The following is a 21,945-nucleotide window of genomic DNA, read 5'->3' as shown; positions in this document are numbered from 1 at the left end:
CATGCCGGCAGGACTGTACTTCAGTATAATCGCTGCTTTTTGCTAAGCCATAGAGTGTGGCTGTGTTTAACTGTGTTTAACGCTAGCAATATGTCGCAGTCTGTGGATCTTAAGTGTCCGCTCCATTCTTGCAAAAAGGCGCCAAAAGGTACACGGCAGACAGTGTGTGTGTCCCGCGTCCTCTTCTCAGTCAGCCCTGTATTTTTTATGCCTTTTTGCAAGAATGCTTTCCTCAGCAAACTTGAGCACTTGTCGTCTTTGAACCCTATCTGCCAAGTTTAGTTTGCAGCCTTGCTCTAGACGAGGGGAAACCCAGTGCCTCCAACAGAGACTTTACCTTTACTCTTGAGTTGTTCCGGTCGCAGTACATCGAGTCTGAACGTACACCGAGAGCCAAGCGTCCATGGAGAGCGCCGGTTGCTGGAGCCAGCTGGGCCTGGTGGCCTGGCGCCAGGTGTGGCTGATGCGCGTTCGTCGCCACTACCTGGGCACGCTGCTCCAGCTGTCGTGCATGCTGCTGGTGCTCAGCTCGGTGTGGGAGGAGTCGGTGGCGCCGTACCGGGCGCGGCCGAACAAGGACCACTTCTTCGACAGCGCCGACGCGATCGAGTTCTGGGGACGGCCCAACGAGTCCTGGACGCACGGTTCGCTCGCCTTCGCGCCAAAGGAGCCCTTCTTTGAGGACCTGGTCGCCAGGGTGTGCAAGAAGCTCGGGGAGAAATGGAGTGAGTGCCTGACAGGATAAACCGTAATAAAGAGGGGGTATATCTTGTGTTACTCAACATCCAGATATTAGTAGCTAAAAGAAAAACAGAAAACTGGGCGAGTTGGTTGGTATCCATATTAAACAGCGCGAAAAAAGACGAGGACGGAACAAGCCCAACAACAGAAAATGTATCAAAGTTGTATATGATAATAAATTTTCATTTGAAAGTCGGCGATCCTGGTGGTGCTTGTTCGGTCCTCGTATTTAACCTAACTGTGACATGGAGTAATCACTGCGTGTTAGAGGTATCCACATTGCAAGATACAGTCACCCTCACTGTAAGGTGGCCTAGTGGTTTGAGCATATGCTTCGCAAGCGGGACGTGCGGGGTTCGATCTCCGGTACCGTCGGGTACCCACGGGTGATACAATGGGTGCAATGTTTCCAGTGGTCTGGAGTTCGGCTTCTTTGGGGTTAAATGTTTAGGAAATGAGTCTTTTACCCGACCTCGAGTCCCCCCCCCCCCCCCCCCCAAAAAAAAAAGAGTACAGCTTGTGCCACAGGAGCACTTGCGCCATAAATATTGACAACGGCGCGCGCAGAAAACGACGAGGACGAAGACCAGAAAAGACACAGACAAGCGCTAGCGGCAATGCTGATCAAGACAATAGGTTAGGAAGGATGAAGATCAGCACATACAAATGGGCCCGATATACTAGAAATGAAGTTTAATAAGGTGTGGGCTTAAGCTGGATGGACTACCAACTAGTTGAAACCCACACCTTATAAAAATTCATCATACTTGTAAGACTGGCCTGCTCTGGAATATTCAGAGGCTGGCGCTTAACGAAGAACAAAACGACAAGCGCTGAACGCTCCTTCCCCTTGCGTTCTCTGAACTGACCGCTGCCTCTGGTCTGTACCAGGACTGTACCGCTCGTTGTTCGCGACGCAGCGCCTTGCAAGACGTTCCTTATTACAGTGGTGGAGGTGCCAACCACCCCTTCGCCCTGGAGCTTCGCAACCGCGCGTTGCCTACCGCCTCTGCAATGCCTGAGACCGCCACCCAAACTGCTTCACCGCTTCCGTCGGCTGTCTTATGTTCCGGCGCCACGCGGCAGCGTGACCCTTCCATCTTCAGCGGCACAGGTGACACGAATGTGGACAATTGGCTGGCCTCCTATGAACGCGTAAGTGCATACAACAAGTGGGACGGCAGCGCCAAGCCCACCAATTTTATATTTATTTGGGCGACGTAGCCAATCTCTGGTTTTCGAAAATACGAGGCTGACATCTCCAGCTGGGCAGCTCCCAAAACCAGCCTGGCAGAAGCCTTTGGCCGCCCTGTAGCGCGTAAGCTTCGCGCCGAGCAACGCTTGCGAAGTCGGGCCCAGAAAACCGGTGAAAACTTCACCAGTTATAGATGATGTCGTCGACCTCTGCAAGGCTATCAACCCTTCTATGAGCGAGGCCGACAAGATCAGACATATTATGAAATGCATTGAGGATGATGCCTTCCAGGTGCTCGTCGCCAAAGATCCCCAACTGTCTCCGGTGTCATTGGCTACTACTAAAGCTTCGATGAGCTGCGCAAACAGCGCCTTTCTACCCGGCGTGCTGGCTTTTAGGAGGCCACATTTTCCTTCTTGTCGTTCCCAGGGGACGGTGCTCTGGACCAACAGTCGCTCCTCCAGCGCATCTAGCAGTTTGTCCGCGATGAAGTCGCACGCCAGCTGTGCTTGTCTAGCCCGCCTACGCCTGCGCCGTCGCTCACTCCCAACCTACAGCGTGCACCGAGGAGCAGGTCGCTGAAGTCCTGCCACCTCCTCCTCAGCCACCCCTGATAGCGGCTCCTCTGACGTACGCCGATGCCGTGGTGCGGTCGCGCCCCTGACCCGCTGCCCCTGTCTACAGGCCACCTAGCCGACTGTTAGAACCCCAGCGACCTGCGACCCAACCTTATCGTGCGGTTGCCCGCCCCCGATCACAGCCGCAGCCATGGACTCAACCCCTGGCGCACGCAAGACAACCGCCCTATTTGCTACACCTGTGGCGTCGCTGGCCACGTGGCTCGTTTGTAATGCAGTCGTGACCACCGTCCTTGCAATTATAGGCGTGAGCCGACGTACGACCTTCCGCCGTCGTCCTCGCCTGCGTCACGTGCGGCGGCTCCGGATTCTTCTCCTGGTTACCATCTCCGCTCCCATCGCTCGCCGTCTCCTGGCCGCCGTTCCCGTCGCCAACCCACCGACCACGCGGAAAACTAACGGCCGCAGTTCCGGAGACAAGAACTGCGTCAACAGCGACTCGCTCAAGACCTGTATCTCTGCCTGCCAATATTATTACCGTTTTCGTTGAAGGAGTCGCCGTCGAAGCACTTGTTGACACTAGGGAATCCGTTTCTGTTCTCAGCACACCCTCTGCCGTAGACTAAAAAAAGTGGCGATGCCTTTTCCTGCCGTTTCTCTCCGCACCGCCAGCGCTCAAGAAATTCGACCGTTAGCCGCCTGCACCGCCCGCTTGCTTATCGAGAACGTTCCCCACACAATAGAGTTCATCGTCCTCGCCCGCTCCTCTCACGACGTTATCCTTGGTTGGGAATTCCTCTCCTTACATCACGCCGTTATTGACTTCGCCCGGACTCAGTTTGAGTTATCGCCCTTCAGTGACGCTCCTTTAGACGTACCCGGTGCTGCTGCCGCTACTGTCGTCGTCTCCGAGGACAGACGTACCGCCTTCCTCTTCAGTGCTGGTGCCTCTTTTTTTTGTGCTGCTCTCTCATATGCAACTGTCACTTATACCACCTCTTTAAGATGCGCTCACCAGAAGTCTGTTTTGCTGCCTCATGTCATGCTGACAATTGTTCGTGGCTTCAGCGCTATTTATGTGGCCAACCCGTTCTCCTGCCCTACCACTTTACTCCGTCGGCAATCGCTAGGTAGTGTTGCCTTGCTCGATCCCGTACCCCCTCGTCGATAGCACGGCCGGCCTTCACGTCAGCGCCATTACGCCTGTTCCCATCGCCGATCCGTCTTCTGTCGATCTTTTTCACCGTTTCGTTGACGCCGCCCTGACGTCTACTCAACGAGACCAGCTTGTCGCCGTCCTGCAGCGTTTTCGAGCTTCGTTTGACTACCAGCAACCTTCCTTCTGCCGTGCAACCACCGCTACCCACTGTACTGACATTGGCACCCATGCCCCTTTGCGCCAACGTCCGTACCGAATGTCAGCCGCTGAGCGCAGCATCATTGACGTCCAGGTGACCGACATGCTCCAGCGTCACGTGATACAACCGTCGCACAGCCCGTGGGCATCGCCAGTGGTCCTGGTCAAGAGAAAAAGACGGTTCCATCCGGTTCTGCGTGGACTACCGTCGTCTAAATAAGATTACACGCAAGGACGTTTACCCTCTCCCCCGTATCGACGATGCCCTTGACTGCCTGCAGGGCTCTGAGTTCTTTTCTTCATTGGTCTTGCGCTCCGGTTACTGGCAGGTGCCGATGGCGGAGGCCGATCGCCCAAAAACTGCATTCGTCACACCCGACGGGCTCTATGAATTTAATGTCGTGCCTTTCGGCCTCTGCAATGCACCCGCCACATTCGAGCGCATGATGGACAACATACTCCGAGGGCTCAAATGGCACACATGCCTTTGTTATGTAGACGACGTTGTAATCTTTTCCCCGGACTTTCCGTCTCACCTCCAGCACCTCGAGACTGTTCTTCGCTGCCTGGCCGACGCTGGCTTCCAACTTAATTGGAAAAAGTGCCGCTTCGGAGCTCGGCAGCTCACCATTCTCGGTCATGTCGTATCGAAGGATGGCGTTCTCCCGGTCCCGGCCAAGTTGCGAGCTGTGGCTGAATTTCCAAAGCCCACTTCTGTAAAAGACCTCCGCAGCTTCGTCGGCCTCTGCTCCTACTTCCGCCCCTTTGTCCCCAATCTTGCCACTATCGTCGACCCCCTGAACAAGCTCCTTTCCACCCACGACCTTTCGGCCTGGTCGCCAGCCTGTGATGAAGCGTTTACGACACTCCGTCGCCTCCTCACCACTCCACCAATTCTGCGTCACTTCAACCCTCGTTCTCCGACGGAACTCCACACCGATGCCAGCGGCGTCGGCCTCGGTGCCGTACTCGCTCAACGCAAGCAACGCATTGACGAATACGTTGTCGTTTACGCTAGCCGGACACTCACAAAAGCTGAAGCCAACTATTCTGTCACCGAGAAGGAGTGTTTAGCCATCCTTTGGGCGATCGTCAAATTTCGCCCCTACCTGTATGGGCGCCCTTTTGACGTTGTCACCGATCACCACGCCCTCTGCTGGCTGTCCTCTTGAAAGATTTCTCTGGTCGGCTGGCGCGATGGGCTCTGCGACTCCAAGAGTACGACATTCGCGTTATCTATCGTTCCGGCCGCAAACATGCCGATGCTGATGTCCTCTCACGTTCCCCTCTACCATCTGAAGCAGCGCCTTGTATATCCGCCCTGTCTTCTTTGAAGTTTGAGTTCGCTGATATGGCTTCCGAGCAACGCAAATACCCGTGAATCACTTCTCTTTTTGATCTCCTATCTGGCCAATCGTCTCGACCTCCTTCCCGTGCTCTCCGTCGTCAGTCCCACCATTTCGCCATCCGAGACGAGCTCCTTTACCGCCGCAACTATCTCCCGGATGGTCGCAAGTGGCTTCTCGTCATTCCGACACATCTGCGCTCTTCATTTGCTCTTCCTACCACGATGATCCCCAGTGTGCCCATGCCGGATTCTTGAAGACTTTCACCCGTATACGACAGCGGTACTACTGGCGTGGGATGGCCCGTTACGTCCGCCAGTTCATTCAGTCCTGCACCACATGCCAGCGACGAAAACATCCCCCTCGCCGACCCGCTGCTCCTATGCAGCCGCTGCCTTGCCCAGTACAGCCCTTCGAGCGTGTTGGCATCGACCTCTACGGCCCTCTTCCCAGCACATCAACCGGGAACCGCTGGATCATCGTTGCCATCGACCACCTTACACGTTACGCTGAAACATCGCCTTTACCATCCGCTACAGCCCACGACATTGTCTCCTTCATTCTCCATCGCATCATTCTTCGCCATAGTGCGCCCAAAGAGCTGCTCAGTGATAGAGGTCCGGCCTTCCTCTCAGAATTTGTAGAAGCTCTCCTTCAGGAATGAAACGTTGTTCACCGCACCAGCTCCGCCTACCATCCCCAGGCGAATGGCATGGATGAGCGTTCTAATCGCACCCTCGGCGACATGCTGGCCATGTATGTTGCTTCCGACCATTGTAACTGGGACCGCGTTCTCCCGTTTGTCACATATGCTTATAACTCCGCTGCTCAAGCCACCACCGGATTCTCTCCGTACTTTCTCCTGTACGGCCGTGAGCCTTCTTGCACAATGGACACCATTCTACCTTACCGCCCTGATGCTTCCGAATTTACAACTCTTTCTCAAGCCGCAACTTATGCCGAAGAATGCCGACAGCTTGCCCGGTCCTTCACTTCTCACGCCCAGCAGCAGCAGAAAAGCACCCGTGATCCCCCTGCACTTCCTCCCGCTTACCTTCCTGACTCTTTGGTCTGGCTGTGGGTACCCTCCTCAGGTACCGGCCTTTCCTCCAAACTTGTTAGCAAGTACCAGGGACCCTACCGTATTCTTCAGCAGACATTCCCCGTCAATTACCTCATCGAACCCCTTACGCCATCCCCTGATCATCGACGCCGAGGCCGCGAAATTGTCCACACGACCCGCCTCAAACCTTACTACGACCCCGCCGTCGTCACATCGCCCTAGGCTAAGGCCCCTAGTTTCCTGTGATTCTGCGAACAATCGCGGATTTAAGCATTCTCTGTGGAATGGTGCTTTAGGAGCCACACTCTTTGTTTCTTGTGGTATTGTGTCCGTGGATGTCGGTAGGAATAATATACAGTAAAACATGGTTAATTTGAAGTCATTGGGATTGGGAAAAATATTCGAATTAACCGACCACAGCAAAAAAAAAAGACCCAAGCAAAACATTTCGTTGCGGACTGGACGAACTTTGGTGCATAAAGTTCAACTGTCCAGCTCGTAACCAATGCTGGCCAAAGAGAAAGCCCTGTACTCAAAACAGAAAAGTAAAAAAAGAAAAGAAGAGTAAGAAGGGAGTAAGCTGTCCCTTTTAAAGGTGCACTAAAGAGGATTCTGAGTTCGTCTTTTTACCACGGGAACTCGACCTGCACGCTCCGAGTGTCCTTAAAAGCTACGAATTATTGTCCAGTGCGGCCGATCTCACTATTAAATCTAGTTAAACGTCCCTGCTCCCGTCCTTTTTTTTGAACCCACCTCCGTAATTAAGAGGAGACAGCCAACGCGTAGAGTGCCTTTCAGCCAGTCCCGTGGCAGCTTGCCGCTTTGCCATCGGTGGAGTGATACGTAATTCAAAGAAGGAAGGAAAGAAGGAAGGAAGGAGGGAAGGAAGGAAGGGAGGGAGGGAGGGAGGGAGGGAGGGAGGAAGGAAGGAAGTAAGGAAGGAAGGAAGGAAGGGAGGAAGGAAGGAAGGAAGGAAGGAAGGAAGAGAGGAAGGGAGGGAGGCAGGAAGGGAGGAAGGAAGGAAGGAAGAGTCCACGCGTATCTTTATTCCCATGGGCCTAATTGGCGGCTATGTAGTCTGAGACAAACTGTTTATTCACGGCAAGAAAAACAAAACAAAAAGAAAAAGCGAAAGCGAAGCCGCCACGCGACTGCCTGAAAGGAACTGCACGCGTTGGCTGACACGCCTTTTCTGAGGTGAGTTAAAAAAATATTCGGCAGCAAGGACGTTTAATCCGATTAAATAGGTAAGTCGGCCGCACAGGACAATAGTTCAAAGTTTCTAAGTGTGTGTGTGTGTGTGTGTGTGTGTGAGGAGAGCCCTTTTTACTCTCAAAATTTTGTTGTTAGTGGCTAATTAATAATAAAATAACGACGGCAGGAAAAGATGTTGCTAGCCGCGGCATCTGCCATCGAAGAATCCTTCCAGGACAATCTTAACCGCATTCGATCAAGGTGCAATCACTGGTTGATGATACTTAGTCCCAATAAGTGCAAGCTCATGTCTTTCCATCGTCGCCGCAACTCGCATTTATTTACTTATAAGATTTCTTATCCTCCTGTCGAACTTGTCCCTTCTTATACTTACCTCGGCATCACTATCAGTAATGACTTATCGCGAGCACGTAACAGAGCTAATATCATCTGCGAATAAAAAACTAGGCTTTCTTAAACGTCATCTTCACGACGCCCCTCAAAATGTAAAGCTAGTTGCTAACAAATCATTAATCAGGCCAAGACATCAGTATGCATCCGCCATACATCTGCGCACCGCCATCACGCACGTCTCACCGCATTGGTCATCCGCTGAAAGTTTTACGCCAACGTGCCCGTACGACTGCATTTTCCAAGTCATTTTTCCTCCGAACAGCAAGCGACTGGAACGACCTTCCCCATGAAATTGAAGCCATCACCTGTCCCAACCTTCCTAGGAAAAATTACATGCCACCTGTCATCATGAAAAAATGTTTTGCTTCCTCATGTTAACCCCACGCCTCATGTAAAACCCCCTATAGGGGGTCTTTAAGGAAATAAAAATGAAATGAAATTAAAGCCCCTGTGCTGCGACTAGCGGGAATAAAATTGATGGGGAAAGGGGGAGCGATAGTAAGAAAGGATAGGGATGGGGGGTAATATATATGCACTGTGTACAAATACAGAATGCGGAAATAAATGCGGGGTGTGGCGCCGCGCATCATAGGAGTAAGCGCATTCGTGTTTATGGAGCGTGTCTTTTCACTCCCACTGTCTGACGCGTCGCAGCACCGGTTCCGCAAGCGGACGCTGCCGCGGCGGCCCAGTTCGCCGACGTCGGCCCCGCTGGCAAGGCGGCGGCAGTCAGCGTGGACCAGCAGCGGAGTCCCGTGCACCGCCGCGTGGCAGTGTGGTTCGAGCGGCCGGCGGCGCACAGCCTCACGTACCACGTGCGCATCCCCGACGCCGCGTTCGACCTGCATGGGGACTACTTGCGCAGCCTGCTGGTGCCCGGATACGCCGACACGGGCAGATTCGACGAAATGAGTAAATGAGATATGCGAGATGCAAAGGTGGACAGGCTCCGTCCCCGGTTTGGAATGGTTACTGATCCGGAGTCCCCTGGTTCGAACCCGTCCGCGGCGGCTGCGTTTTAATGGAGGAACAACTCTAAGGCGCCCGTGTGCTGTGCGATGTCAGTGCACGTTAAAGATCCCCACGTGGTCGAAATTATTCCGGAGCCCTCCACTACGGCACCTCTCTCTTTCTTCTTTCACTCCCTCCTTTATCCCTTCCCTTACGGTGGGGTTCAGGTGTCCAACGATATATGAGACAGATACTGCGCCATCTCCTTTCCCCCAAAACCAATTATTTTTATTATTATTAAAGATTTGCAAATTCTTTCGTTCGTCCAGCGTATTCATAAACCCCCAGAGTGAAGTAATTGCGGTTAGAGAGTGTGGACGAGCAAATGTCGAAAGGTGGAGCCTTAAACCAGGACGAATTATTCATCATTCTCATCATCATCGTCATCATTTATTGAACCCTTGAGGACCCTTCACAGGGTATTACACAAAGGGGGGGGGGGGGCGACATACATAGAGCAATACATGAACAAAGCCTAAGAGGCTGAAACAACAAAAAACTAATATAGTATACAGATACATGTACAAACATACAATGAGAGCAATGAGGACAATGAATACAATCAGTAAAATCAAATGAGAACCTAGTTAAAACAGTTACAAAAAATGCAATCGAATAGAGAAAAGGAATTTCAAACGAGTTGTTAAAGCACATCAAACTAAGGGTGAGAAAGGAAATTTAGACTAATTTAATGTTCAAAGACAGACAGTAACCTCTCTTTGAATCTGACAGGGTCACCTTCCATGACAGCAGGATCTGGAAATTCATTCCACTCCAGTATTGCTATTGGTAAAAATGATTTATTAAAATCAGATGTTGATCCATTCGAAGATTTGGGGAAGCGTTCGTCGTTTGTCAAATGACTGCTACAAGGTTCAGTTTGAGAAATTATTGATTTGATTGAATCCAGGTAAGTGGCGTGCTTCATTTATAAAGCATCTGATACGATCTCAATTTACCGTTGCAGGGCTGCTGCTTCCGCTGCAGTTTTTCATCGAGTCAGCATTCATAAACATGACGGCTGAATCCGTGAAGAAAAAGGTCAATATTAAGGTGAGTGCCTTGGACTGGAGAAAGACACCGTTTTTACTGTGATTTGGCACCGTCAAAGTTAGGTGCGCGGCCGGGGGTAGATAACATTGAATTTCTTTTTAAAAGAACTCTACCCAAACCAGCCGTTCACTTTCTGATATGGTATATTCAGAGCCGACTTTGGCTACCAGTCTGAGACATGCAACATATGGACTGTGATGTACAGTCGAGCTTGATATATCGAACCCGGATACTTCGGATTATTGGCTATATCGATCACACTAGAAAGTTTTGTGTAAAATTATAGGACAGACACGCAGTATACCGAACTGCAGTTAACCGGTCATTCGATAGATCGAACAGCGCCCTCTGCAAGTGGAGCTCCTCATAACGGCGCTTTTAGTTACTTCCATCGCGCGGAGACGGTTTGGCTAGGCGGCCTTGGGCACATGGCGGCAGCGCTAGCACTATGAAACTAGGGTGCCTCAATGCCAGCGCCGGGGTGGAGACAACTTCAGCGGCGCCGCCATATTGAATCACACGGGATCAGCGGCGCTAACGTTTGTAACGGCGCCGTCCATGCTCTCGGCGCGCTTCAAGGTGCTGTAACTTGAACGGCCTTTAGCAGCGAGAGCTACACTGGGCTACCAGTCGAGCATTTCGCGGTACATCGGAGAGGCAAGTTGTGATTCAATATGACGGCGTCGCTTAAGTTGTCTCCACCCGGGAACGGCGGCGCTGGCATCGAGGCACCCTAGTGAAACCACGTGACGAGTTGAACGCGGGGGGAGGCCTTCGGTCTTCTGCACTCATTTTCCACGCCACATCGCTGTCATGCAGTGGAGCCAACCTAACTAAAGACTGAGGGACGGCCCTCGCCTGATATGCTTTGCTGCAGGAGGCATTGGGAAGACCAGCTGTACATTTAGTTTTCTTTACCCAAGTGACTGAGCATCCGCCTCGCATGGGTTCGATTCCCTGTGACGTCGGGTATACCCACTAGTGGTACAATGGGTACAAATTTTTTTTCGCTTCTTTGGGGTGAATTAAGTTCTTGGAAAATGGGTCTTCGCCCCAGCCTTGCGTAAACAAAATACCCTGTGATAGCGCTTTTTGGCCAAAGCTAGTCTTCTATCATTAAAATTCAACATCACCAATTTTAATTAGCCATTACTCTATTTATAGTTTACTGGTAAAAGGATTACACATCATATACGACAGGCAATGACAAGTTCCGAAGCACCGTCTGCTGAGGCTCGGATGACTACGGGCTAGGCCTAGCAGCATCTATAGCTAGCGGTGCTCTGCCACAACGCCGGCGCGCGGCACGTCACTGCAAGAAGTCTTCCACTAGCGGAGGTGCAATGCATTTTAGCTTCTAGTGCATAGGTGAGCTATAGGGTATAGATGAATTTTCCTATGCCAAATTATCGATATATCGCTCTATATCGTGATCCGCTGCGAGTTCGACAGATCCGGGTTCAACATATGTGGCATTCTCCTCCTCACCGCATCCAAAGCTAGGGCGCTGCCCACCCACACCCCGTCACCCTCTGCCCACCTCCGCCAACCTTCACCTTCCAGAAAAATTGCCGCTTGTGTGGAGGTCTCGGCTTAGAGTAAAAAGGGTAAATCCAACTGCTTTCGCGGAATGTTTCACCTGCAGATGTCTTATCGTGTCGTAATTTTGCACACGTTATGATTTGCATGCACGCATGAGAGCGTGCGCGTCCCCCAACGGCTCCCGCGCAGGTGGAGCTGATGCGGTACCCGTACCCGAGGCTCTTCTACGGCTCCGAGGACCGCACGCTCAGCCGCGTGGTGCTGCGCTTCGGCATCGGCTTCTTCGTCCCCTTCTGCGTGCTCGTCGTCACGCTGGTGCAGGAGAAGCGGGTCGGCACCAAGGTGCGCTGCTGTGTCTCGGCCAACCGCAGGGCCAAGTGTGCCTCGCCGATTCACCGCGTACAGCCAAAGCCGATCCTCATTTCAGTGCAGTAGCACTACTAGCCTTACAAAAATTTCTTTAGACAGTCTATAGACTGTCCATATACATCTGTCTGTAAAGTCTATAGACTGTGAATAGACAAACCCCAGAGAACAGTCTGCAGGCAATACAAATTCTATAGACAGTCTATAGACAATTTATAGATTTATGGCCGTGCACTTTTGGTAGACTTTTGTCTACAGGCAGTCTATAGACTATGAACAGACAAAAATATCTATAAGAAGGCAACAGAGTCTATTAGAAGTCCACAGACTCTCTATAGACCATTTTTATAATGGTAGCCGCACTTAACGGGTTTCGGGCAACATAAATACGTCGCTGAAGCCTCTGGTACAGGAGTTACAGCTATGCCATACCACGTGATGTCACAGTCTACCATGCCATGACATAGCATGACCTAAGCTTTGACACTGACATGACACCTGATCATGACATGACCTTGATATGGCATGCATGCCTTGACAGTGGCATGCATTGACATGAATTTTGGCGTGTCCTTACATTACCTTGACATCACCTTCACTGTAATCAGCAACAGCCTTGCACGCGCACGTGACAAGTCATCATAATCATCAGCCTGACTACACCCACTGCAGGGCAAAGGCCTCTCCCATGTCTCTCCAATTAACCCTATCCTTTGCCAGTTGCATCCACCCTATGCCTGCAAACTTCTTGATCTCATCCGCCTATCTAACCTTCTGCCACCCCCTGCTACTCTTGCCTTCTCTTGGAATCCACTCCGTTACCCTTAAGGACCAGCGGTTGTCTTGCCTTCGCATTACATGCCCTGCCTAAGCACATTTCTTCCTGTTGATTTCGACTAGGATGTCATTGACGGGCGTTTGTTCCCTCACCCACTCTGCCCGCTTCCGGTCTCTTAACGTTACACTTATCATTTTTCTTTCCATGCCTCGCTGCGTTGTCCTCAACTTAAGCTCAACCCTTTTTGTTAGCCTTCACGTTCCTGCCCCGTAGGTGAGTACCGGTAAGATACAGCTGTTGTACACTTTCATCTTAAGGGATAATAATAATAATAATAATAATAATAATAATAATAATAATAATAATAATAATAATAATAATAATAATAATAATAATAATAATAATAATAATAATAATAATAATAATAATAATAATAATAATAATAATAATAATAATAATAATAATAATAATAATAATAATAATAATAATAATAATAATAATGGTAACCTGCTATTCATGATCTGAAAGAACCTGCCCATATGCGCTGCACTCTATTCTTACCCTTCTAGTGATTTCCCTCTCATGATCCGGATCAGCTGTCAGTACCTTCCCTAAATAGACGTATTCCTTTACCACTTCCTGCACCTCGCTGCCAATTGTCAACTGCTGTTCTCTTGCTAGACTGTTGAACACTACTTTGGTTTTATTCATGTCAATTTTTAGAACCACCGTCATGCCAGTGTAAAACAACGCTAAACCAGGTATGTCGTTCTACTGCACGACATTCCGCGCTTAGCCTTTCCAAACCAGCTACTCACTTTCTGTGTGCTCCTTGTGTGTTATAGCTGCGAGATACTTCGCTCTTTATGCGCGATTCCTGAAATCTATAGGCGTAAAAAATTCTTCGAAATTTTACAATAAACAACATGAACTTGGCATCGAAGCATGAGCGGATCAATGTCTGTTCACTGCGGAAATGTTCACGAAGAGGCAATATTAAAGCGAATATTACCTCCAACATAAAACAAAACTTTTTTTTTACCGCACTGAAATTAAAAATATGACGGGATGATTTCCCAGAAGACAACTGCTCAGAAAAAAATTAAAATGTGTGTTTTTCCCTCAAACTATTAAAGTAATTGTCGGCTGCATGCAAATGCCAAGTTCTATTTAACGTTGCCTACGCATGTACTTTGAACAAGTTTATTTGCTAGGATAATGCAGTTAAGAAACTTTTAGCGTTTGAAAGGCAGACGTGAAAAAGACAACACGGCGCCTCTTGTCTAACCGCCTTTTTAAGTGCTACACATTTCGTGATGACGAGCCAACTCGCCAACTCGCCCGAACAGTTAGCATCTTGAATCTCCAGGCGCGCAAAGATGATGTGGACTGTAGAACTTTCGCGGGCAAATAAAGATGTCTTGCTGCGCACAGCCTTCGCCAAAATTCGGCAGAACATGCCACGAGCTTGACTCCCAAGGCGCTGCTCCTGCCTATACGAAAGGACGCAACTAGAAGGAGATAGCGAGCGAATGGAGCGGACTATAGAAATTCACCGGACACTTTCGCTTGATGGCCTCTATCTGCCTTCATGGTGGGTGAACAGCGCAACAAAGGCGGGACAAAGCCAAGACAAGAGCTGAATAGCAACTGAGTTTACTGAAGAACGAAAAGTGGTAATATATAGTGAACGTAAACAATAAAAACAGAAAAAAAACGACAAAAAGGGGGGGGGGGGACAGCCTATGCCATGTGCAAGTCCAGATATTGAATTTCCTTGTCACCTAATGTCACAGAAGGATTGCTGATGCACTTCTCTCCTAGATTATGAATGTGATATGCTTCCATGATTTCTCGGGTCACCTTGTTCTTATGGTAGACTGCACCCACTGCAGGGCGAAGGCCTCTCCCATGTCTCTCCAATTAACCATGTACTTTGACAGCTGCGCCCACCCTATGCCTGCAAGCCTCCTAATCTCATCCGCCCGCCTAACTTTCTGCCTCCCCCTGCTTCTCTTGCCTTCTCTTGGAATCCACTCCGTTACCCTAAAGGACCAGCGGTTATCTTGCCTTCGCATTACATGCCCTTCCCGAGCCCATTTCTTCCTCTTGATTTCGACTAGGATGTCATAAAACGTGTTTGTTTCCTCACCCACTCTGCCCGCTTCCGGTCTCCTAACGTTACACCTATCATTTTCCTTTCCATGGCTCGCTGCGTTCTCCTTAAGTGCAGTACAGTACAGTAGCGCAAAAAAAAAAAAAACGTACGTGTGGAAGGCAGACAGCTAGGCAGGCGCTTTCTAGCAACAAAGGCGTTCCCGTTCGATGGAACCCCCGAGGTCGGTATCATATATCGTGACTGGAAAACCCGGGTTGGTCGAGAGAGTAATGATGTAGAAAAGCAATTCTATTGAGAAGAAAAAGTTGGACAAGCGGGCTCGGGGCACTGTCTTTTGATCGGGGGGAGGCGGTCACGCTAACTACACCTACACCACTGAGGAACTTTCAGTACATGGATACATGGAGGCCTTGTCCAAGCACCTCACTGCGCACAGTGATGATGATGTTTTATAAAGGAGCATGTGATGACAACGAGCGTGTCCATGTCTGCGAAAGGGCGCGCCAACGGATCCCCAAGCGACTGTAGGGACCGTTCCTTTAATGCTGTCGAGATATACTCTGATGTGAACTTAAGTGTCCCCCAAGTTTATTGTGTTGCTCGGTGAAAAACGTAAAGAGAAACAAAGAAAAGAAAACCGATGCGCAGGTGTCACTATACAAAAAGAAGATTGCTAATGATGGTTAGCTGAAGGAGTAGTCTTTGCTATATCTTATGTTTCTACTGTTTTAGTCATCTGATCGTGATGTGAAGTTGAAGTTCAGTTCATTTTGGCAACAACACAGTTGTCAAATAGGTTGACGAAAAGACAGTAATATGCCTTACTAAGCGTCAAACTCCTGCAACATGGGACACATGATACAGACCACGGCAAAAAAAAAACAAGGAAAAAAGAAGTTAAAGATCACAGAGTTTGCTCGAGGGTGGCTACGCCAATTTATCTCGCACGCGGTGTACACGCACGCGAGATGCAAGATGCGTGCCTATGCCATTCCTTAACGCTCTGATGTGCTCTTGGGGGCGTGTTTTGATGCAACGCCTCGTTTGACCGATGTACAGTCTTTTACACCCTTGCGCGCTCGAGCAGTGCGCACCAGACAATAAAAACTGAAGTTGTATAGCAGGCCATAGCTATTTGGTTGAGTGGCGAGAAATTTAAAATTTTCTCAGTTGTCATTGCTTTTTTTGACGGACAATAGTTAACATGCACAAAAAGAGTGAAAAAATGAAATTTAATGGTGAAAATTAATTGTTCATATGTAGCTGTCCTCAATATCCCTCTATGGAATGGCACAGGCCCGCAGCTTGCCTGTCATATATGCGCGAACACCGCGAGCAAGATAAATTTGCGTAGGCAGCCTATAGCAAACCCTCTAATGTTTTACATATCCTGACCAGAGGACTCGAGAAATAGTAGAAGCATTGCATATAGCTAAAAAAGGAGGTCATGGTACAAAGAGATCAGGCAAATGGGGTTCTTGACAGCACGAAACAAAGTCAACAAGGGTTGATGGAGAAGCCTCAGTTTGCTTAGCCAACAAAGAAGTGGCGGAGGTTTGCCTTACCCAGACGCAGACAAGTCCTCCTGTCGAAGCGTTGGCTAAGGAAACTGGTGCTACCCCCTCAACCCATGTTTCTTTTGTTTTGTGATGTCAAGGCAGGAGGTGACTGTTTCGGCCGACCAGTCGTTAACCTTTCGAGCAAAGGAAAGTCATTTTTCGATACTGACCCATGATTATCGGCTTGTTCGTTATTGCCTTTAGCTTATTTTTCGTTTCATGGTTTATCTTGACAAGTACTTTTACCTACCATTGCAATAAAACCACTTCGTTGCCGGTAAGCGCCTGTCTCCTGTGACTTTCTCCTGTCACATTTTTTGCTCTACTGTACACAACCTAAGTACGTACAAGGCCTTTAGCGTAGGTTTTCAGCAACCTCTTTTTTAGAACAATCTTGATCAGCGTATATGGGGCAATGATGTACGGAAATGTTGGCGGTCTATTGAGCGCGTCTTCAAAATGACACAAAAATTTCTTGGTAAAACGGCAGACAGAAACGTTTACCGAAAAAAAAAGGACATTCATTTAGCATCAGTGCTCCGCAGCTCAAAGGCCTTTGTCGACCACGGATCCCTTTCCCATAGTATTTTCGTGTTAACTCTGTTAAGATAACGCTGCTCTAAACGGCATTGAAAGCTTCCTTGGATTTTTAAAAGGTTACAACAGGTGTAGAAAGCAATTTAGTGACGCATTTGTACCATTCTCACCAAGCTACAATGTGGCTATGCCGAATGTCGAGACATAGAGACACGTCTCTTACAATTCACAAAGCGCTCTCGACATATCACATACAGGAGAGTGCTGTTGTTGTTGTTCCACTATTTTCTCTTGCAGTGTGTGCCGAGCCACCTATATATTTCAATGCAATGCATTCATTACTGCAGCCGTAGCTTACATAGAAGGGGAAGGTACAACTTGGAGAGACGATATTTCAAGACATGAACAGTGCGCGATTGGTCGCTGCCTAGTCTATCACACGCCAAGGTATCAAAAATGCCGGCGTATTCAGCACGAGTCAATTTTAAACCATTTTTGCGCTTTGAACAGCTGAAAAAATTCGCCTGTAGTTTGCTGGCGTCGCCTGCAGACTCTACTTTAGCGCTTACAATAAATGAGAGAGGAGAGTTGCTATACGCTAGCCCCCCATTGGAAACTAATCCAATTACGCCTTCGTGACGGTAAGACTCCCTAATTACTCCCCCCACAGGAGATGCTTCGTCGGGCTGGTCTGAGCGACGTGGCCTACTGGTTGGGTCACTTCTTCGAGGCGGGCTTCGTCATCGGCTGCGCCATCCTGCTCATGTACGTGCCCCTCTTCGTGTACCGCAACGACAGCGGCACGGCCTTCCTCGAGCACGTTGACCCGAGCCTCTTCATGGTGGTGCTCCTGCTCTTCGGCGTGCTCACCATCCTGCACGCCATGCTGCTCTCCGTGTTCCTCTGGGGACGTAAGCGCATTCGGCTTTCCTCATCTTGGGCGACGACATAGATGTCTCGTTGAAGCGATAACCCTGTGATCGCCGTCGTCACACTTGTCAGGTGGCCGCACCTGCCGCACCTTCCAACCGTCCTCCCCTTCACCAATTGTCTATCCCTCATTTTGGCAGGTGGCTACATCTACCACCTGCCAACCGTCCTCTCCCCCGTCACCTCTTACACTCCAACCTCTTCCCCTGCACTTGCAGTGGAGGGCAGAGAGACACCTGACCGATATATAATTATAATTGGTTTTGGGGGAAAGGAAGTGGCGCAGTATCTGTCTCATATATCGGTGGACACCTGAACCGCGCCGTAAGGGAAGGGATAAAGGAGGGAGTGAAAGAAGAAAGAAAGAAATAGGTGCGTAGTGGAGGGTCCCGGAATAATTTCCAACACCTGGGAATCTTTAACGTCCACTGACATCGCACAGCACACGGGCGCCTTAGCGTTACGCCTCCATAAAAACGCAGCCGCTGTGGTCGGGTTCGAACCCGGGATCTCCGGATCAGTAGCCGAGCGCCCTAACCACTGAGCCATCACGGCGGGTACACCTGACCAAGAAAATTCAGCTCATGTAAAAAGGACTTGAGACTAACGTAGCAAAAATTAATAAAGGAAGCGATCAGAATAGAATCATAACTGGAATATAATCCAGAGTGGAATGGAAGCGCGATACGGGGGAAAGTGGGGAGAAGTGCGACATGAGGAGAAACGCGATATTTGTTACGTTAGCGGCACCTAAGTTTTAAACCTGCGATTGAATTAACCTCATGTTCAGCTGAAATTATCTGTCAGGTGTGCTCTGAAACTAAGTATAACGCTGAAAAGTTTTGTCGCTCTCGAGCGGAGAAAAAAATTCCGTAGTGAGCCTCAGTGAAGGATAAAGAAGTCAAAAAGGAGCAAATTTCTGCAGGCCACTTTTTTCGGTACTGTGCTGCACAACTGGAAAAGCGTCCTAAATTTTAGTTAACATTTATTTTTACAAATTTCCCTTCGCCTTCTCAACGTAGACCAGAACGACTCCCAAGTTATTCGCCACCGCCCTGACGGAAACGGGACAGCGACATCACTTTTACATCACTGCGTTTCTTCCTGCCTTACCTTAGCCACCACAAAGAGGCAGTAAGAGCGCCGAATGGGTCAGGAAACGAATGGGAGTTAAATGAGTATGGACGCCTAACTTTTAGATGTGTGTTTTCTTGTTTGTAATGATGCGCAAGGCATTATTATACGTGGATTACCACGTGCTATTTTCCTACAACCACTAAATAATCGAATTTCTTCTTCGTGCTGTCTCGGTTTCGGCTCCAACAGACACGTCACGTGAGGCATTCAGAAACTGCAGTGTAATAGTTGCTTCCTCATTTGTTGTCATTCCGGCTCTTGTATAAGGCTGGCTTCAGCACTTCAGTGAATTAAAACGATGAAGCAGTGATTATATCGACGTTTTTAGATGCCTCACGTCACATAAAACCACTCTTTGATGTAACAGTCATAGTTCGGCTGTTCGAACCAAAACCGAAGGAGCATGACGAAAAAAATTCGATTATAAATTATTTAGCCGTCGCAGGCGAATGCCACGTGGTGATTCATGCGTAGTAGTGTCTTCCGCATCATTGTAGAGAAGAAAACACGCCACGAAAATTAGGTGCCTATACTCCTGAAATGATATTCAGAAGATGAAATTGGCATGGGCAGGGCATTTAATCCGAAGGCAAGACAAACGATAGTCGTTGAGGGTAACGAAGTGGATCCCGAGAGAATGCAGCCATTGCTGGAAGCGGCAGAGTCGAGTGTGTGGATGAGATTAGGAAGTTTGCAGGAGTGAGGTGGACACAGCAGGCAGAGGACAGAGTTAACTGGAGGCTAATGGCAGAGGCACTTGTCGTGCTGTGAGCATAGCTAGGTTGAAGATGATAATTACCGTAGCAACATAGCGTAGTGGCCGAGTTGATAATACTTAGTGAAAAAATGGTAACAGCGCAAGAAAACGAGGGACAAGACAAAAAAAAAACACAGAGGAGCGCTGAAAATAAACACAATACCATTCCGCCGATGAACACACTACTGGCTAACGCGCAGTTAACAAAACATATCTCGGAAGGAGCGTTGTGATAGTGCTAGAGATACATGGTACTGCTACAGAAATAACGTACTGTTTCTGGACCTAGAGCTCAAGTTTCAGCGTAGCAGAAAGTGGTGCGTTACGCGTCAGTATCTAAACAACAGCTGCTTGATGGAATTCCAACCACTCAAAGCTGTCCAAAATCAGGATCACCATCCATGGCCGCCCTTGGAGCACCTTTCAAGAAATCCTGCACAAGCTTCAGAGCGTAATGGTCTGTGGGCAAAGCAGCAGAATTCCGTGAAAGTGTAAAGTGTCCACCTGTAACAGGCTGCTTCAGCGAATGAAGTCAGAGAAGAAAAAAAAAGGATTGAAAAAGGCACGGGCAAAAATAGAAGCAAAGTAGTAGTACTATATGTTTCAAAGTTAACTCCCAGATTGAAGAAGGTAGCTGAGAAGTTCGGTGTTAAGTCATTCTTTTCTGCTTTAAACCAACTGAGGAAGATCCCTGCTCATTAGAATTTCAAGACAGTAGATATCACCCGGAAAGGATGCGGTGTGCGTCACAGGACAGAGTACCTGCAGCACAACGTCGGCGTTTTATACCGAATCCCTTTCTCGCGTGGCAATTTTTACAGGGGCTAAACAGGCAGGTGCCTAAATGAACGCCTATGGTAGCATGAAAATTACCAGGAAGGCTTCGCCTCGGCTAAATTGGTCACACACTGCAAAACCTGAAAATGCACACCTTATATGAACAACACAGTTGTTTTGAACTGCCACAAAAAACGAAGTTGGGGCGGAAACCATACAGGCCTGTCTTATCTATACCAACAAGCGCGAGTGTGAGACAGGCTTCCACATAGCATTGACTTAAGGGCAAAATAGGGCTCTTTGGATAAGACGCACGTCCGTATCAGTATCACATTGCTCCTTTCGAAATATCCCGATCTTTGTTAACATGACCAGAGCTTCTTCCACCATGAAATAGTATTTAAAGGGGCTCTGAAAGGGTCTCTCAATAATGTTGCTGTACGCCTAGGATGTCAAGGGCGCCGCTTCGCAAATATCCTCCAGCAAAGGTTTATTTAATGTGTTTTGTGGAAGTTGGGTAATCGGTAGGCAAAATTTTAATTACAGCGTTTCGCCGCCTTTCTCTCTCCTCTCTTCACTTTTAGACACTGAAATGTCGGCGCTCCCCCGCCGCACCCCCCCCCCTCGCACACACACACACACACATACACACAAACACACACGGCCCCTCCACCAGCTGCCGACGGCAGCGAGAGTTCCCCGGGGGGGAGCTTCCGGCCGCAGCAGTGGTAGCTGCGTGACATGAGAAAGAGTTGGCACGGCCAACCAATGACAGCCCTGCTGTGCTGACGTAACGAGAACGGGCGGAGCATGACGAGTTGTGCGCGGATTCGGGCGAAAGCCCGGCACCGCTGGTCTCCCCAAGGCGTGGAAGTGCGAATTTTTGAAAATATATTCTAAATGATCGGCTCGCTTTCGAGGTATTGTACGCGGCATGAACGCTCGGTGGCCTATACCCTGCATCACGCGAGCATTTCACAGACAACCTCAAACATCCTTTTCAGTTACCCTTTAAGGGTGTATTTGCGAACTAAAAACCAGCAGTTCAGCCTTCGTCTATCTCTTTGCTTTTCTGGTGCCTAGTTTTTCTGCGCTGTTATCATTTTTTCACTGGGAAGATAATCATGATGGTGGTGAGAGAGGTCGTTGTCTGCCTGCCCTGGTCGCACATCCTCCAAGGGCGCATTTCTGCGGAAGTGTATACACATTGCCCGGCGCACATGCTGCATAGCAGGCTGCCTGAATGTTGGCTCCATGCATCCTTACTTGGCACGCCTATTGCGCACTTGTAGTCCGGAATAAACGCACAACGTTAAACGTACAATGGAGAGGTATAGAATAGCGGTTCGCCAGTGCTGAGGCGCAAAACAATAGGGAGTTTTAGAATAAGGGGACACTCAGCATTAGGATGATAGGGGAATAGCAAGGCGTCATTGCGCATGCGCAGAACAATAACGCCTTCGTGAGCATGCGCACTGCCGCCCCTATATT

General features: G+C 49.2%; 1 protein-coding gene across 1 annotated transcript in view; it reads left to right on the top strand.

The window, feature by feature from the left end:
* Positions 1 to 370: 370 nt before the first annotated feature.
* The window catches only part of LOC144109789 (phospholipid-transporting ATPase ABCA3-like), a 41,119-nt gene continuing 19,544 nt past the window's right edge, over positions 371 to 21,945 (top strand). The window contains exons 1-5 of the mRNA XM_077642578.1: positions 371 to 725; positions 8,543 to 8,800; positions 9,867 to 9,952; positions 11,684 to 11,893; positions 17,524 to 17,764. Of these exons, the coding sequence (XP_077498704.1) occupies positions 404 to 725; positions 8,543 to 8,800; positions 9,867 to 9,952; positions 11,684 to 11,893; positions 17,524 to 17,764 (1,117 nt within the window). The 5' untranslated portion in view covers positions 371 to 403. The remainder of the gene's footprint in view (positions 726 to 8,542; positions 8,801 to 9,866; positions 9,953 to 11,683; positions 11,894 to 17,523; positions 17,765 to 21,945) is intronic.

Source organism: Amblyomma americanum, chromosome 11, assembly GCF_052857255.1.
Source record: "Amblyomma americanum isolate KBUSLIRL-KWMA chromosome 11, ASM5285725v1, whole genome shotgun sequence".
Classification (NCBI taxonomy): Eukaryota; Metazoa; Arthropoda; class Arachnida; order Ixodida; family Ixodidae; genus Amblyomma; species Amblyomma americanum.
Note: the sequence above shows the minus strand (reverse complement) of the source record. Positions and strands in the feature narration are given on the sequence as shown.